At 45.7% G+C, this 17426-nt stretch overlaps 5 protein-coding genes across 5 annotated transcripts; 4 read left to right on the top strand and 1 right to left on the bottom strand.

Moving 5' to 3' along the window:
• Nucleotides 1-142: 142 nt before the first annotated feature.
• On the top strand, nucleotides 143-2779 carry JR316_0008415 (uncharacterized protein; the record flags this gene model as incomplete). Its single annotated transcript, XM_047894130.1, has 4 exons — nucleotides 143-429; nucleotides 480-1146; nucleotides 1195-2017; nucleotides 2070-2779. The coding sequence occupies 4 exons, from the start codon at nucleotides 143-145 to the stop codon at nucleotides 2777-2779; spliced, it is 2487 nt and encodes an 828-aa protein (XP_047747445.1).
• A 4347-nt stretch (nucleotides 2780-7126) lies between these two features.
• JR316_0008416 (gamma-tubulin) lies at nucleotides 7127-8845 on the top strand (the record flags this gene model as incomplete). Its single annotated transcript, XM_047894131.1, has 7 exons — nucleotides 7127-7175; nucleotides 7228-7394; nucleotides 7449-7631; nucleotides 7686-8132; nucleotides 8191-8499; nucleotides 8558-8673; nucleotides 8734-8845. The coding sequence occupies 7 exons, from the start codon at nucleotides 7127-7129 to the stop codon at nucleotides 8843-8845; spliced, it is 1383 nt and encodes a 460-aa protein (XP_047747446.1).
• A 1555-nt stretch (nucleotides 8846-10400) lies between these two features.
• Nucleotides 10401-11794, top strand: JR316_0008417 (putative mannan endo-1,4-beta-mannosidase A; the record flags this gene model as incomplete). The annotated part of the gene is made up of 9 exons (XM_047894132.1): nucleotides 10401-10456; nucleotides 10507-10607; nucleotides 10661-10712; nucleotides 10762-10861; nucleotides 10919-11025; nucleotides 11091-11240; nucleotides 11292-11358; nucleotides 11409-11632; nucleotides 11698-11794. 9 exons carry the CDS (start codon nucleotides 10401-10403, stop codon nucleotides 11792-11794), a joined length of 954 nt encoding a protein of 317 aa, XP_047747447.1.
• Nucleotides 11795-12468: 674 nt separating this feature from the next.
• On the top strand, nucleotides 12469-14647 carry JR316_0008418 (Peptidyl-prolyl isomerase CWC27; the record flags this gene model as incomplete). Its single annotated transcript, XM_047894133.1, has 13 exons — nucleotides 12469-12543; nucleotides 12617-12662; nucleotides 12720-12747; nucleotides 12804-12877; nucleotides 12936-13049; nucleotides 13112-13177; nucleotides 13234-13257; nucleotides 13316-13343; nucleotides 13396-13548; nucleotides 13607-13701; nucleotides 13750-13856; nucleotides 13917-13999; nucleotides 14053-14647. The coding sequence occupies 13 exons, from the start codon at nucleotides 12469-12471 to the stop codon at nucleotides 14645-14647; spliced, it is 1488 nt and encodes a 495-aa protein (XP_047747448.1).
• A 1717-nt stretch (nucleotides 14648-16364) lies between these two features.
• Nucleotides 16365-16937, bottom strand: JR316_0008419 (uncharacterized protein; the record flags this gene model as incomplete). Its single annotated transcript, XM_047894134.1, has 1 exon — nucleotides 16365-16937. One exon carries the CDS (start codon nucleotides 16935-16937, stop codon nucleotides 16365-16367), a length of 573 nt encoding a protein of 190 aa, XP_047747449.1.
• Nucleotides 16938-17426: the final 489 nt, after the last annotated feature.

The raw sequence follows: 17426 nt of genomic DNA on the forward strand, positions 1-17426 counted from the left end.
TTGATCACGCCTTGGTCAGGCCTCGCCTCGGCACCTTTGGTGTTGCTTGGTCATAGGCACCGATAGTACGCAGGTACAAACAAACGTCAATTGTCGTCATTTCGGACATCATGAATGGTTCCAGAATGGCTCTGCGCTCCTCATGTACACATCGTACGTAGATTCGGATTCGCAGCTGAACATGGGTAAGACTCGCGTTCCGGACGTGGACTTAGTCATCGCATTTCGAGCGACCAAGAATGGCTCTCTGTCAAAACAGCAAATCCGTGAAGAAGCGAGAAAGGCCGAACAACAATACAAAAGGCTCATCGAGACATTGACGTACGCAGGGCTCAAAGCTGTCGGGCGGCGAGGCGAGGCATTGGGACACATTCTGGTCTTTGTGACTTGTCCACCAAAACATGTAGAGGAGCTCGTTAAACGGGAACGGTGAGCTCTGTTGTGTGCACTATGTTGTTTCAACCTGACAAGGGTTCCAGACATTCCGACTTCTTATCTGGACTTCCCGTTACACCTTCAACTAGCGCAATACCGTTATCACCTTCTGATCGTATACGACTTGTGCATGCGTATATCTCGTCGACCCCGACGGACGGGGGTCTTGGTATTTCCAGCGATGCTCCCGAATGGGACCTTGTAGAGTTCATCTTCCCGCTGCACGATCGCGAATTCAACGAGGCCTGGATACGGTCATGGAAACCACGTAATATAGCATCAGTCCACCTTGAGCGTATTAGGGATCAATTCGGAGATGCTCTGGCTTTCTACTTTGCTTTTCTGTCGTCCTACACAAAGTTCTTGGTCGTTCCTGCAATTTTGGGACTGTTCGCTCATTTTATGCTTCCCCCATATTCTCCCTACTACTCTGTGATTCTTTGCCTATGGTCGATCGTCTTTGTGGAATGGTGGCGTGTCCACGAACGGATACTCTCCTTACGGTTTGGTACTCGTGGGTCATTCAAGGTTGAGAAACGACGTGCGCAATATAAGCCTGGACTAAGATGGTGGGCACGGGAACTACGCGTGCTTGCAAGCGTTCCCGTAATTCTTTTGTTTGCCGGGATTTTAACAACTATCCTTACTGGCATATTTGTTTTCGAAGCTTTTGTGACCCAGTTATACGAGGGTCCAGGCAAGAAGATCATCGTAAGTATCACATATTCTTTTTCGTACATTCTAAATTGAAATATGTAGACCTTCACCCCGACTCTGCTCTTTGTCGTTTTGGTCCCCCGCGTTTTAGCTGTCTATCAGGCCGTCGCTGTCAGGCTTACGAATTGGGAGAACCACGCCCATAAATCAACGCATAATGCCTCACTAACTTTGAAAACATTTGCCCTTAGTGCCATTGTCGCTTATATGGGCCTCGGTCTCTCTGCTTTTGTTTATGTTCCCTTTGGTGAGGGTGTCATGCGATGGGTTCAAGCTTGGCTATTCGGCGGTGCGCAAACAAACCATGGGATTGCGGCAACACTTAGAGATATGCTAAACGGCACTGTTCTCACCATTGGAAAGGATTCCACTTTGGTCGCTGATGCGGTCAAGGGTGTCTCCGAGAAAATTCCTGACAGCGCTGCTTCTGTATGGGACGCCAATCCCATGAACGCGACAGAGAAACTCAACCCAGGGAGGCTTAGAGATCAGATGTTTGCTTACACAGTTACGAACCAAGTGGTAAACACTTTCATGGAGGTCGGTTTGCCATTTGTTTTGAGGAGAGTCGAAGCTTTCAGGAAGAATAAAGCAAATGGGAAAGGCAAAGCGAACTCACATGCATCTGGTACAGTGTCAATGGGCAGTAACAGCAGCTCGGCTTCAGATAACGGGAACAGTTTGAAAAAACGTGTGGTGTTTGAAGATGAAAAGGAACGAGGGGGCATGGCTGAACGCGCATTTTTGGACGGGGTTCGGGAGGAAGCGGCTCTTCCCGAATATGACCTCTTCGTTGATTACAGTGAAATGGTAGTTCAGTTTGGGTATGTTGTGCTATGGTCCACTATTTGGCCCTTGGCAGGAGGTATGACAATTCACGTTATTTTTAATTCCTTGTTGTTAATCAATTTCACTAGTCATGGCGTTCCTCAATAATTTGCTGGAACTTCGTTCTGACGCCTTCAAGATGACCGTACACAATCGCCGGCCTATCCCCTCACGAACCGATACCATTGGACCATGGTTGGACGCGCTTACTTTCCTTACTTGGCTCGGAGCATTGACGAACTCAGCCCTGGTGTACCTTTTCTCGCCGGAGCTTCTTCCTGGCGCTGTTTCCGTCTCCAACGCGAATATTGGAACTGCCACTTTTGAAGCAAACATTTCCGAGACTCTGAACGAGAGTAAGTTAGCGGTTGAAGAGCATTTAGTGTCTGCATCCGGTGGTCTATCACCCTCGTCTCTGCCATGGGGTGTCGATGGCAGTTCGTCTCCTGCTACCCTATCTGCGACGAAGGAACTTTTGCTCAAAGCTGTTCTGGTCTCACTCGTTGCATCCCACGGGTTCATTCTTATCCGACTACTAATTCGCCATGTAGTGGAGCGCATGTTCTGGCGGGGAAGTGGGGAGGTTGAAGAGAGGGAACGTGAGGATAGGGAGGTAAAGGTGCAGTTTTTAAAGGGAAATGTCGCAAGCAAGGGTGCTCCTAAGTTTGTGGGCGAAGTGCTTATTGAGAGGGAGGTGGGAGGAGAGCTGGTTGATGGTGAGACTGCGACGGATAGTATGGAGTTTTGGGACCATGATGAAGGTATCGAAGAAATTCAACGCATTTCCAAAGAGGCGTAAATAAATGTGAGTATTGAATATCTTATTCTTTCAATTTTTTGGCATCTTTAACTGCTGTATACAGAGTGCCACCATGGACCCACGCTTTCACTTGACTATCCTACCGTTTTTCTTGGTCTTCCTATTCACTATTGACACAGATTTTGGACGTGACTTTTAACATCATCTTTATGAAACGTTATTCAGTAGATTTTAGACCTAATCTTTGTACCAATTTTGATGATCTTGGTGATCTATCTGTTGGTAGACGCAGGTTTGAGGATATTGAATCCTAGCAAACTTGCCAAGGTAATGCGCTGAGGAGTCCGGGCTCTGGAGTTAGACTGGGCAATTGAATGGCTCCCCGTCGAGTTCATTGGGGAAACATCTGTGGGTGTTTAGACGCCGTATAAGTTTCTGATGCAGTGCATCCGATCTACGAAGGGGACGACTTACACTCCAAAGGCCTGGTGGCCTACGGGTCCTATGGGTCCTGGGCAACAATGATATCCGGACGGGCCTGCGTAATGGAAAGGAAAATTAATCAGGTACATAGAGGTGTTTCTTCAAAGAAAACGTACATCCCGTGTGCTATTCATTCAGAATCACCAAAGGGGGCGGCGGGGATGGGTACTCTTAGCGACTATCGAAGTCATCGTTCTTTGAAAAGCTTACCTGAGGATTATTGCCTATAAAGCGAGTTCAAATAGGTGAGCACTGTAATGCCCGTCATATTATCATAAATAGCAGGCTCACAGTTAAATGTAGTTGTTGCACTACCCTGTGCAGTGGGTGTGGCCAGACCAAAGGCTGCCACAAAAGAGACGACGAGCGAAATAAGTGCCACTCTCATGTTGTTGAAGATATCTAAGTCCAATTTGGATGAGACTTTGAAACAGAACCAACTTGGGAGTAGTCTGTTTAGTTACACTATAGCGACGGGCATCGATCTATGGACATTTATACTCTATGTATGGCCATTCTGGAGAACTCGTGATTAGGCTGCTTCCGACTAGGCTTTAGCCTTTAAAGATCACTGGGGACATCTTTCATTGTGGGCGTCGATATGTATCAAAAGCCGCAGCATTCTTGACAATCGCGGCACTCGACTGCCCTAGTCTTTTGTTCAGTTGAACCAAGTTGACAAAGGAGGCTGTCATAAAAACGGCTGCGTAAGATGCCTAACAGTTGCATCTTAGGTCATTCCACTTCGTATCATGAGTTCGTTGACTAACTTCAACTCGAAGCAAGATACCGCCCATGGCATCCTCATATAAACTTTATAGGACATATTGATTCATTATTGCTATCTAAGCTCTAAACGCTACGCGAGGTTATGACCAATACACTAAGACCGAATAACGAATTCCTTCTACTCAAAGAGGGCAAATGCCGGCCAATCCAGGAAGGCACCTGTTGCAGCTCTGTAAATGTTTGTATTCTTTAAGCAGTAACAAACGTACGAGCCAGTCCGAGGGTTTTCAATTGTGCCTAGAGGCCCGACGCAGCAGCGATATCCAGTGGGACCTATCCGTTCTGTATTAGTATTAAGATTCTCGTATATAACGCAAATGAGTTGCAACAAACATTTAAGATTCTGTTAAAACAAAAGGCAATGAAGCGTTTTAGATTATGGTCAGTGGAGTCTGATGAATATCAAGTATATAACTACATACGTCGGGCCCGCCGCCTGTGACGACATCAAATGGTTAGACTGAGTTACAGGAACTTGAAAGACAAACGAAAAATACATGTGAAGGCCCCAGAGCTTGCAGCAGGTGCAGCATATGCGCAAGTGACGACAAAAAGTAAGGTGATGATTGTCTGAGTGACCGAGAATTTCATTGTTAGAAATGAGCTTGTCTGAGATCAAGTGCACATGGTATCCTTCGGCGCCTGGTACCTTATATTTATGAGCGCTAAATATATCTTCACACACCGAAAGGGGCAATTTTCAACAGCTTCAATGAGCGTTGATTTTTATCATTAAAAATTACAGTCGTTCGGTTTAATTGCCTGAGCCTCTAATACTGTATCGTTTCATCGTGCCTATGGCTCCAGGAACAGGTCATATGAAGTATTAGCGATGTAGTACACGTCAACCCGACGTCAACTCCTGGTGTGCTAACGTTGAAACGTTGACGGGTTGCCATACCTTCTCAGAATCAAGTAACAGCTCAGTAACATTCCCGAATTGAAGAAGCTGGATTTATTTTAATCATTCACAGCAGATGATTTTTTATACTCCATCCATTTCCGAAGGCTGAAGTAACCGTTGATTTTCTTAGCCCTTTAGCATCCATAGATTACAGAGGACAAAGGCCGGTTTCTCCTTGGAAGCAGCTTGTAATATGTCACGGCCGTCAGGGCCGATAAATGGTGACGCTCAAAAGTGATTGACTTACGTTCCACCAACGCCTTCAACGAGGGGTCCGCAGCAGCGGTATCCACAGGGGCCTGCAAATTATGTTCATGTTAGATCAGGACCAACGGTGAGGTGCAAAGGATTTATGTTTTATCACATTGGAGGTTCTATTGTTGCAAACACGTTAGATTTTCGACGAAGATATGTCTCATAAGTCAACGTACATTAGGACCACCACCTATATCCATCTAATTTCAGCAGTCATTCCATAAATAAATGAGGATTTTTCATATTTACAGTGGAATATAGGGCAGCTGCGGGCCTCAACCACATTGGAAGTAGGAGAAGCCGTAGTTTGAGATAAGAATGAGAAAGCCATAGCAATAGAGAGTAAAGAGAATTTCATTTTCAGAACGAGATTCGATAAAACTAAACTGGTCGCGTTATGAGTTGGGAGTTGACGATTGCATTTTGCGGGGAGGGAAGGATATTTGTAGCCCTCAAATGTCTAAAAATAAGTCAGCTTCACTATTGCGACGCAGGTCGAGCGTCAACGCACCACACCAGTTTAGGCCAACATGTTCAAGTTTACTACATTTTCGGTCACCTGGATATATTAGATAACGTACTAGGACATATGTTTTATCGGCAGTCAGCCCATTATTGAGTCACTTTTGCATGAAGCAATCAAAATTACATGATTTTCAATTTTTCATGCAGCATTTCGCGATTCTCGGAAACCAAAACAAATTTGTTGCGTTATTAGCCCCAAATATTTTTAGACATCCAATGGAGTAAATACAAGCTTCATCGCGGCTCTGGAGAAACCAAGTTTCAACTTTGACTTTTGTTTGTTGGAACGCTGTACTGCCTATCGCTCACCCTCACTGGATTGGTATTAATAATAGTATATTATTGTGATAGATTTATCCTTGCTCAACACTCCGACATCCAAGTCGTTCTTTTATCTTAGGCTGATAATATAGTGCTTCCCATCTTTCTGACAGTCTATCTCGGACAAGGACCGCCGATTGGATGGCAACTACGTTTAAAATTAGTCTGAATTCTTTCATGCTCTATTTAACTTACACGCCTCCTGTTTCAACGGAAAGTGGACCACAGCATTGAAATCCTTGGGGACCTTTTTGAAATACCAGGTAAGAATCAGCGACAAAATGATGAATTCCGAGCACTTGCATTTCGGGTGCTACATATTTTAATGTATGGAATTCCGTAGAGTCAGAGTTGATTTGAGACCGGAAGGCAAATGATTCACTTACTTCTGGAGTTTGACCTAGATTCTATGCATGAGTAATCTAAACTCACGGAACCGTGAAAGGGTGACATACAATGATATGCAGCCAAAGCCTGAACAATAATCGTCGAAGTAATAGCAATAGAATGGAAACAAATGCGCATGCTTGATTGAGGTAAAATTCTCCTATAAATCTGGGCTTGTTGTGTTGTACATCTTGCCTTATATTTATACGTTTTATATACTGCATTGTGTCAGTCTACCCACATCTGAGAAAGCTCTCTGCTATCCTGGTCAACTAATGGAGCATTGGTATGCATCTCACCTTGATGTTATTAGAATGAACAACCTGTCAGGATTACGGCGCGCATTGCTCCTGCTGTCTAAGCAGACAGAGTATCCGCAGTAGAGAAGGGCACATACGACCTATCTGTCATGTGAAGATTGTGACAAGGAATACTAGCTGTCTCTCCAGGCAAGGCAATATCCCCTCAGATGCGAACCGGCCAGGAAAGATTTTCTAAAAGTGATGAGAACACTCGATACATATCTCTGATAGTATTCCGTTCACCTGCTAAGTTACATTGCTTATTACTGCAGCCTGAATCCCGTCCTTAGGTGGATGAAGATGATTTCGTCAGAATTCAAGTTCAATGCCAAGCCTGCCGAGCGTCAATAGGTCACATGATATGCAGAACCTAGTTCGCTCAGGGGCCACGCTCTGCGTGGTTTTCTTTCAACAATCCTCATGCCCCGAGAAATCATAACATTACAACTTGGACAGTGCGGCAATCAAGGTCTGTGCAAACTCTTTACAGTTTTGTATTCACTTAGATGAGGGTTCATAAGTCGGATCGACATTCTGGCAACGGCTATGTACTGAACATGGCATCAACGAACACTGCATTCTCGAACCATGGGCCACAGATGGAGGGGACAGAAAGGACGTGTTCTTCTATCAGGCAGATGACGAGCAATACGTGCCGCGCTCTATTCTCGTGGATCTCGAACCTAGGGTAAATGCCCCATGTAGACTGTATATGGGTAGGACTGATTTTGAGGGTGTCCAGGTGATCAACAACATTCTCACGTCGCCCTTTTCTCACTTATACAACCCCGAGAACATCTTTGTTTCCAAAGATGGAGGTGGTGCTGGAAATAATTGGGCCCAAGGATATGCGTCAGGGGAGCGCATTTATGAAGAAGTCATGGACATGGTTGACCGGGAGGCCGAGAGCAGTGAATCTTTAGAGGTATGTCGTTAGAATCGCACATTAGTCTTACCTAAGAACTTCAAATGCATATAGGCGTTTCTTGTTCTTCATTCAATTGCGGGAGGGACGGGATCTGGTCTAGGATCCTTTATGTTGGAGCGTCTGAACGACAGGTTTCCCAAAAAGATAATTCAAACTTACAGTGTGTTTCCGAACACCCAAGAAGGCGATGTTGTCGTGCAGCCATATAACTCTTTACTGACGTTAAAGCGTCTTATTGATCATGCAGACTCAGTCGTGGTCTTAGACAACAGTGCCATTGCTCGCATAGCTGCAGACAGACTTCATACTCAAACCCCGTCCTTTGATCAGACCAACCAGTTGATCTCAACTGTTATGGCCGCTAGTACACAGACTCTACGGTATCCTTCTGCCACTCACAATTCCCTCATTGGCTTAGTTTCTTCTCTCATACCCACTCCACGCTGCCATTTTCTTATGACATCCTATACCCCATTTTCAAGCACGGAAATTGACCAAGTTCGAAACGGCTTCCGTTCTCTAGTCATTCACAGATTTACTAACTACCTTGCTAAAGGCTAAAACGATACGTCGTACAACAGTGTTGGACGTCATGCGACGCCTGCTTCAACCCAAAAATCGATTGATCTCGACACACTCATCGCCTCAGGCTTGCTACATCTCTAACATGAGCATTATCCTGGGCGAAACGTCTCCTAAGGAAATATCTCAAACTATGAGCCGTATGCGAGAACGAAATCTTATACCGTTTGTTCCATGGACCCCCGCAGCTCCTCAACTTGTACCCGCTCGAAAGTCCCCGTACAGCGGCTCTAGCCATAAAGTCAGTGGTCTGATGCTGGCCAATCATACGAGCGTCGCATCTGTAGGTTCAATCTCTTGCTGACTCTCGGTTACATCGCAATGCTCAACGGACGTCGAAGCTTTTCAAAAAGATGATTGATCAATACGACAGATTGAAAAAGCGCAACGCCTTCATGGATATGTATAAAAAAGAGAAGATGTTCGAAAACAATCTTGACGAATTCGATCGAGCAAGGTCTGTATATCCGTTTGGTCAGAACACTAGCTCACTGAAGTCCAATTTAATAACGCTTAGGACGGCTTGTGAAGATACCATGAAAGAGTATAAAGCATCGGAAAGCCCTGACTATATTGCTTATGTGCGTGTACTATTTGCCTTCATTGGACCAGAACTCGGCAAACATTAAAATCATCCCATCGCAGTCGGAGTGACGAGTTTGCCTTATATAGCACTGATTACTGCGTCGTATGTGGTTTGTTGGCATTTCCTATGAATTCTATCGTTGCATCTCAAAAGGATTGTCATGTGGCACCACTGCTGTCTTCGTCCAATGTGTGCAATATCAGACCAAACCTGAGAGTGGATATCATCATTCAACCGCCAGCAAGATGACCAAGGTTGATGATCTAGGATGCCAGAATTCATTGTCCTGGTACGTGAGTGCTTTGAACTATAATTCAACCGACCATGCTAATACAAAGAATGGAAGCTACTTTTTTGGTTGTAAATGTTACCATACAGCACGATAAATCAAAAGAAGAGAGTTCATCTGAGCGTGTTTACGCTATTTCTAGACGATTACGAGTGGCATTCATGGTATCAGTTCGTAATCCGATATACTTTTTCTTTTTCCTGAGTGCATCCATATGGACGGAGAAAATATCACCGTGTGCTAACAAGCACTGTTTCAATTGCAGGTGATACTTGCTACGAATGAAAGACTCGACGCTTCCGTGTCGCCCGGACCGCCAAATAATACAAGCATGGCAGACCGGAGGTGGAAAAATAATGTTTTTTTCCTCGTTTACCTATATTCATTGCAGCGAAACCTCGCCAATTGTGGCTGAAAATACTAAGCAAGCGCAAGCAGCCGTCCCGTCCGGGCCGAGAAATGAACAAGTTGTCACATTTATTCTAGCTTGAAGGTGAAAATGAAAATAAAGGTACGTTCCCTCGACCGTCTACTTCACCCGTCCCTATTGGAAAGAAGCTTAAACAAATTAGAATGAAGATCATGAGCTACACCCCACGTCCAACGAAGTAGTATTTTTAGAACCCATGCTCCTGCAGGCGGCTAAACATCGCGTAATGCCACTTCTTCAAACTCAGCGAGGATTCCCCGACACATAGCGACGATTATCCCGTTGACAACATAACATAGACTCATATACACGAAGGGCAGTATAAAAGACATTGCATAGAACGGCGACAAGTAAGTCGGTACTTCTTTTCAACAACAAAATGAAGTTTGTGGATAGTCTTATCGCTGTGACGCTCTTTTGTAGCTCGGCATTGGCTACTGTACCGGTGTATGGACAGTGTGGTGGTATTAATTTCACAGGGGACACAAGTCAGTTATGCATTACTTAACTATAAAAAAGGACGGTATTAACTTGGGTATATGTAGCCTGTGCGAGTGGATCCGTCTGCATCGTTCAAAATCCGTATTACTCTCAATGTCTTCCGGGAGCCGCAACCACGCCTGCGTCTTCGAGCACAGCTAAGCCAACGTCAACGTCTACAAAACCTGCAACAACAGGGCCAACTACAACAGGAGCACCTCCTGCAGCTACTGGATTTGTACAAACTTCTGGGCAGAAGTTCGTGTTAAATGGCAAGACGTTCACAGTTGTCGGGTGAGCATCAGCGTATCGTACGGTATTGAAAGGAGTTTTCATTGAGTTCTGTCATCCAGCGCCAACTCATACTGGGTCGGGTTGATGGGTTATACCACAGCCAACATGAATGCCGCGTTCGCCGACATCGCTAAGGCTGGCGCAACTGTTGTTCGCACTTGGTACGCGTCACCCAGTCACCCTGATTACACATGTATGAATCGACACGCAGGGGTTTCAACGAGGTTACTAGCCCCAACGGAATCTACTATCAAAGCTGGTCCGGAAGCACACCGACAGTCAACACAGGATCCACGGGTCTAGCAAATTTTGGTATGACTACTATTTCTGCATGACTCGACGATTATCCTAATTCTTCTGTTCAGATAATGTGGTCGCTGCTGCTAAGGCTAACGGACTTCGTCTCATAGTTGCACTGTAAGATACACCTGAAAGGTCGAGTGTCACATACTGACATGTATTCTAGCACAAACAACTGGTCTGACTACGGTGGAATGGATGTCTATGTTAAACAGATTCTCAATTCTCCCAACCATGATCTTTTCTACACCGACTCGACTGTCAAGGTACTCGACTTTTTTATGTGAATTCACGAGCTCTCTAAGCCTAACGCTGCGATGTAGACAGCTTACAAGAATTACATCAAAGCTTTCGTCGGCCGCTACTTGAACGAGCCTACCATTATGGCATGGGAGCTTGCAAATGAGCCCAGATGTAAAGGAAGCACCGGGTATGTTTTTTCTACACTCTTCACAAAGATGTTAAATTAATCCCTGAATCTTATTTCTCCTTTAGCACTTCCACTGGAACATGTACCACTGTTACGGTTACAAACTGGATCAAGGAAATTTCGGCGTATATTAAATCGATTGATACCAACCATCTCGTCGCTGTCGGCGATGAAGGTTTTTACAACCAGCCCAGTGCCCCCACGTATCCTTACCAGTAAGTTAAGCTACAGTCCAGTGTGATTCTGTGAGCTGACTATCTCGGCAGGGGAAGCGAGGGTGTAGACTTCGACGCCAACCTTTCTGTCAGCAGTATTGACTTCGGTACCTTCCACGTACGTCTATTGACTTCTTGACTCGAGATGAGTGTTCATTTTGATTATAGTCGTACCCGACAAGTTGGGGACAAGGCGGAAATGAACAGGCGTGGGGAACCCAATGGATTGCCGACCACCAAACCTCGCAAGCAAAAGCTAACAAGCCAGTTATCCTTGAGGAGTTCGGTGTAACAAGTAACCAGCCAACCATTTACCAAGCTTGGTACAATGAAGTTATTTCGTCTGGATTAACTGGTGATCTCATTTGGCAAGCGGGATCCCACCTCTCAACGTAAGTAAACCTTCGTTCGGTGTGACTTAGAATATCGCACCTTACTATAATTTTCATGATTGCAGTGGTGATACACCAAACGATGGATACGCTGTGTACCCCGATGGGGCAGTATATCCCATTATGCAATCTCATGCCACCGCGTTGAAGAGTCGTGGATAATGCTGGAGTAAAACCGTATCGGATGGTTTCAAAATTACAATTGTGTCAAAAAGTAGCAGCGGTCGTTGTATCATCATTATTGGATATAGCTTGTCCATTTCCAGATTGCCTTAAAGAGAAATGAAGCTTCTTACATACTGAGTTTCTATTTGGCAGATCATCTGTGCACATTGGAGCCTGTGCGTGGCGTATAAAAGAGTATTCATCTACATCATAGTTAATTATATTAGCCTTGAAGCAATATTGGTGCTAATACATGCTACAATTCACGTATACCGTCCCATCGCGTACTTAGCCGCCCATTTCATTCCTGGTCGCGTTTTGAAATATTAATAACAAAAATTATCGAATCCCCAATCACGGAAACAAGTACATACATGTAGTCAAACACAAGTTCAATATAATAAACTGAGGAACTTTCAACTACCCTTGATCTCTTACTCTATCTACACAACGTAGCAGTGGGACCGAATGATAGGGCTTACGTGAGCTTAAAATAGGCGCCTCAAACAAACCGGGGCCGAGCCGAACTATATATGCACGTGACTCTATGTGACGGTTTGGATTCGCGTTCGCTGCTGCCGCAAGTCCAAGCAGGAACTTCTTCAACTTTAAGGTCGTCGCTAGGTTTGCGCTAGGTGCCAGCATTATAAACAGAGGAGGTTTCAAGCCCGATGGCTCTTCCAACAAAAGGCCGTGTTATAGTCGACACCACTGTCGGAGAGATTGAAATTGAGCTATGGTCAAAGGTATGAGTGCATGCAATTATTTGTGGTGATTTCTCTTCATCTTTACACGTTCCAAATTTCTTTCTTCTTCCAGGAAACGCCGAAAGCATGCAGAAACTTCCTTGCACTTGCTATGGAGGGTTTGTGAGTTTCTTTTGGCACTTGCGATGCGCATAACTAAGAAAACATTCGTGTAGGGTACTATGATGGTGTCATCTTCCACAGGTACGATGGCGCAGTTTCTCTGCGGTTGTCATGATTTAAGTCTCATTCCATCACAGAGTCGTCCCAGGTTTTCTTGTTCAGACGGGCGATAAGACAGGCACAGGGGCGGGAGGAGAGTCGTTCTACGGAGGTGCGTATGCGACAACTTTTTCGTATCCTGGCGTTCAAGTGTTCAAGATATCTTCCAGAACCATTTGAAGATGAGATACATCCGCGCTTGCGTTTCTCCCACAGAGGTCTCGTTGCGATGGCTAACAATGGCACTAAGAACTCCAATGACTCCCAGTTCTTCATTACCCTCGGTGTGTAGTTCACCAAATACATGCCATTGAAGACCAGAAGTAGCTCATGGTTGCCGCAACAGATAGAGCTGATGAATTACATGGAAAACATACCTTGTTCGGACGGTGCATGGGAGATACGGTCTACAGTACGTTCCTTGCCATGACATTTTTCTCGAAAATAGCCTTATTTTGTTTGTGAAAGACGTGATGAAGATCGGAGAAATGGGTACGAAGCAGAAGAATATCCATTTTGTACTGAGGAATCTGACATGAAACGACCACAGAACTCGACTCGGAAGGTCGCCCAGTATAGTGAGCAATGTTACTTTTGAGTGCGTCTCTTGCCATATCTCATCTTTACTAGCCCGCCCAGAATCAAGTCAATCCGGATCGTCGACAACCCATTCGATGACATCGTGCCCCGTATCACCGCAGCTGAGAAACGTGCCCAACAAAGAGCGAGAGAGCAGGCACAAAAGGAGCGAGAGGAGGAGCAGCGGAGAAAAGGTGCCAAGAAGTATGTCGACCATATTCCTTCTCTCGTATCAGTGAATTCTTATATCGTATCTCAACAGAAACGTCAAGTTGCTTAGTTTCGGTGCAGAAGAAGATGCAGGCGAAGGCGACGATTCTACAACGTTCAAGAAGAAACCTATGTACAGACCTGAATGTATGTTATTATTAATGATCTTTTATTTACTGACTAAACTCCGCGTAGTGGTTGAAAAGCCAAGGAAAGAGACGACCATTCCCGACTTTGTTTCGCAGCCTAGCTCAAGTAGTAAGGCAAAACCCCCAGCATTGGAACCTCCAAAAGAGTCAAAGGTTAGTCGAATTTCTATTCAACCCCCTTATTTTTCTTGCTCACGCCGAATATGAACACAGTCTGACAAACCGTCGAAGAAGACTACTGACGACGACATTTCTAAAATTCGACAACAACACGCCAAAGAAAAATCTGCGTCAGAGTAAGTCGCAAGTCTCCTCTTCACGTTGCATACTCATTTCTCCCCCCCCTCAGAAATGCTCGCAAAACAGAGATCGAAAAGATGGAAGCCGAGATTCGCAAACTCCAAAAGCGGAAAGACGGCGGCGGGTCCGACAGCGACGATGACGCCTCACGGAATAAAAAGGCTAAAAAATCATACCTCAGCGAAGAGCTCGCAAAGTACGCCAAGGGCAGGGGTATACACAAGAAGGGCAAGAAGAGGGACGAGGGCGACGTGCTCGCGGCGCTGAACAGCTTCAGAGGCAAATTGCAGAACACGATGTTTGTGGACGATGAGGTCCCGAATGACGAGGGTAAAGGAAAAGCTCGTGAGGTGGAGGGTGGCACCAACAATGAAGAAGAGGGTGCGGTAGCTGAAGGTGGGGTAGTGGGAGGTGGTGGCGAAGAGGACGAGGGTATGGAGGTCGACTATGACTTTGGGTTCATGGGCCATGCGCTTCATTTTGCGAAGGACAATATGGAGGAGACGGTCAAGGCCGAGCGGGATTACGAGGTCATCGACCCACGACAGCGCAGTGCGCAGGCGCGCCAGGAGGAACGCGAGCGAAGAAAGGCCGCCCTCAAAGCGAAGGGAGGCGGTGTCAGTGGTGGGCGGTACCGTCGATGACCTTGAGTATCTTTTCCTTCATTTCATCACCTTTTTATTTTTTTTCTCTTGGACCTAGGCACTGGGATGGTCGAGAGAGTGAAAACAATAACATAAATATCTGTACTCCTATGAGGAGTATGTACATTGGAAATTTTGTCTACAATTTACTGAACTGCTTTGCTTGTCCATCTTATGATCACATCAACACCACAACCACAACCACAACCATGATTGCCCACCATAAGCAACATAAATCAATCGTTGAAACACCACGACCCCGCACAAACAAACTTCTACAAATCGGCGGACCCACGACGCGTGATATTGATGATTGGGGTTAAAGGGAACGGGGAGATGTATCCAGCTGTCGTCACGAATCTGTTTCCCCAGCCCATCCTCGCCCTAACCATATGTAGTCTAGCTCCCCACATGGGACAAGAGACATCAATAGGAACGGACGATGGACGGACGGACGGACGCAACACCAAAATACCACAGGGCAACGAATGGTATTAGGCACTGCCAATCCGATCATGATCAGTGAAACCAGCCTAGTCCATCGATCATCATCCAACGCCAATCCCATGATCAACATCAATATCAACATCAAAAAAAACCCAAACCCAAACCCAAAAACCACTCGCAAAGCAAAGCAAAAAGCCCAAAATAACTAGCGTACATGGTCCGTGAAATTGAGAACAGCAAATTTGGAGAAGCAAGAGAACATCCACGAACAAATCAACCAATCAAAGAAGGCTGCAAGAAAAGAAAGGCAGACAAAGAGGAAACGGAAAGCAAGCAAGAAAGACCAAGAGCGAAAAGCGGATATATATATATATACATCGCCAAAAAAAGAGAAGAAAAAATAGACAGGACAAAAAAATTCAAGCAAAATAAGATATATCATTGGGATGGATTTAAGAGATGACAGAAGACAAAAAAATTAATATAGAAACAACGGTGGAGGGAGATGGGCATGGGGGGTTGCGAGCAAGAATGGGGAATGGGTAGTGGGGAAGGGATTTGATCGTGCGAGCGTGTGCTTGTAGCAAGAGCAAAAGACAAGCGCGTGTCGTTAATTATGATCGTTAAAAAAAGCCAAAAAAAAGGGAAGAAGAGAATTTTTCGGGAGGAAGCTTCTTGCTGTGATTTGAGGTTTGTGATTTGCATGTGGTGGGTTGCGTTGGATTATGGTTCGGTGAAGTTATTTCCAATATGTGGTCTGAGAGACTGATTGATTGATCGTTGATTGTTGTGTGAGGTGGGAACAAGTGAAAGTAGTTTCTGAGCTCCCGGAATATGGATATAAGAATAGAAGAGACATATGATGTGTGTAGGTGTCGGTGTGTGGGTGAGAGGCTGAGCAGTCCGAGCCGGGTTGGTGGGGCTACATTCGATAGGTAATAGAAACAAACAAAAAATGACCTCGTTGCAAGAGCGTGAAAGATAAGAAAGAGAAAAGAAAAAAACCGGGGATTGTATATCTGTATAATAGACGAAATGGAAGGAGAGTAGGGGAAAAGGGGAGTTATGGAGCAAGGGGCTGGGGTGGCGGTGGCGACAGGGTCGGAAGAATGGACTGAAAGGGGGTGCGGTGAGAGGAATGCAAGGAATCCGTCTGAAATCAAATCAATTATAAGAGCGAGCTCGTCGTCTACCACTAACCCAGCCCTCGCAAAGTGGGGTAGAAAAAAGGAGTGTGTGTCGTATCGTTTCCAATGGAAGTAGGCAGGTATCATGTTCGAGTGGAAAATCGCGATACCATAAGTGCCACGGCTATAAAGGCACACAGACGCCATTTCTCGTAAATGAAGCTTCGCCAAGTCGCCGTCCATCCGGGAGCTGCTGCAGGCGGTGGCCCCGCCGCTCTGTTGGTAAGTGTCGCGTCGTCTGGTCTCGCGACAGCTGTCGATCGTGCCTCTTCATAGTGTGTTAATGATAAAGCAGAAAGTGCAGATGAAGCAAAATGGTCCGAACCGATCCGTGTGGGAACAGCAATCGCTGAACTTGATCCTGTAGCCGTGATTTGCGGGGGCTGCGCAAAAGATGCTGAAGGCACATTTGGAACAGGATCTGGCTTCCCTCGCTCTTTCTCACCCATGTTTGGTAGATCACGGATGAGGGGTGTCGAGTACTGCCCCAGGCCGTTAGTTGCAGCGGTACAATGGAATACGTGACCACGCACCTCTGGGAAAGCATCTTTGAATCTTTGCTGTGTGATGTTCCAGCTATGGCTGCGTGCGGCGAATGCCCGTTTGTGGGCCTCGGATGAGTTGACTGAACCAGTCGTCATTTCGTCGGAAAGCATAAATGAAAGAAGACCGGTCAATCTAGAACAATGTCAGCATTCTGCCTTTCTGTGGAGTGGTTGACATCGATCGGAGAGCATCCAAAGGGGAATTGCAGTGTTAAGGATGAGGCCGGAGGACAAGGTGGGGTATAGAGAGAGGAGATGTATATGGAATTCGAAAAAACACACTCACATGGTGGCCACACTCCATGCGGGATTCCACTAGGGCAGGAATGTCGTCAGTGATTTGGCGATGCCAAGAACTTGGCGCCTAAAGCGATAGTACAACTCACAGTTCCAGGATGAAAGTCTGACATCGAGAAGCAGATCTTTTTGTCGGGTTGGAAGCGACCAGATGGTGTGAACATCTTTGGAGAAATTCATGGATGAGATCGATTGGTAAGACGGCAAGAAAGGATCCACGCACCTTGATCCCTGGGGGTTTAAATGGGTATTCAGAAGGGAACAAGAGAACTCCATGATATTCTCCTCCAGCAAACGGTGAAT

Source organism: Psilocybe cubensis, chromosome 7, assembly GCF_017499595.1.
Source record: "Psilocybe cubensis strain MGC-MH-2018 chromosome 7, whole genome shotgun sequence".
NCBI lineage: Eukaryota > Fungi > Basidiomycota > Agaricomycetes > Agaricales > Agrocybaceae > Psilocybe > Psilocybe cubensis.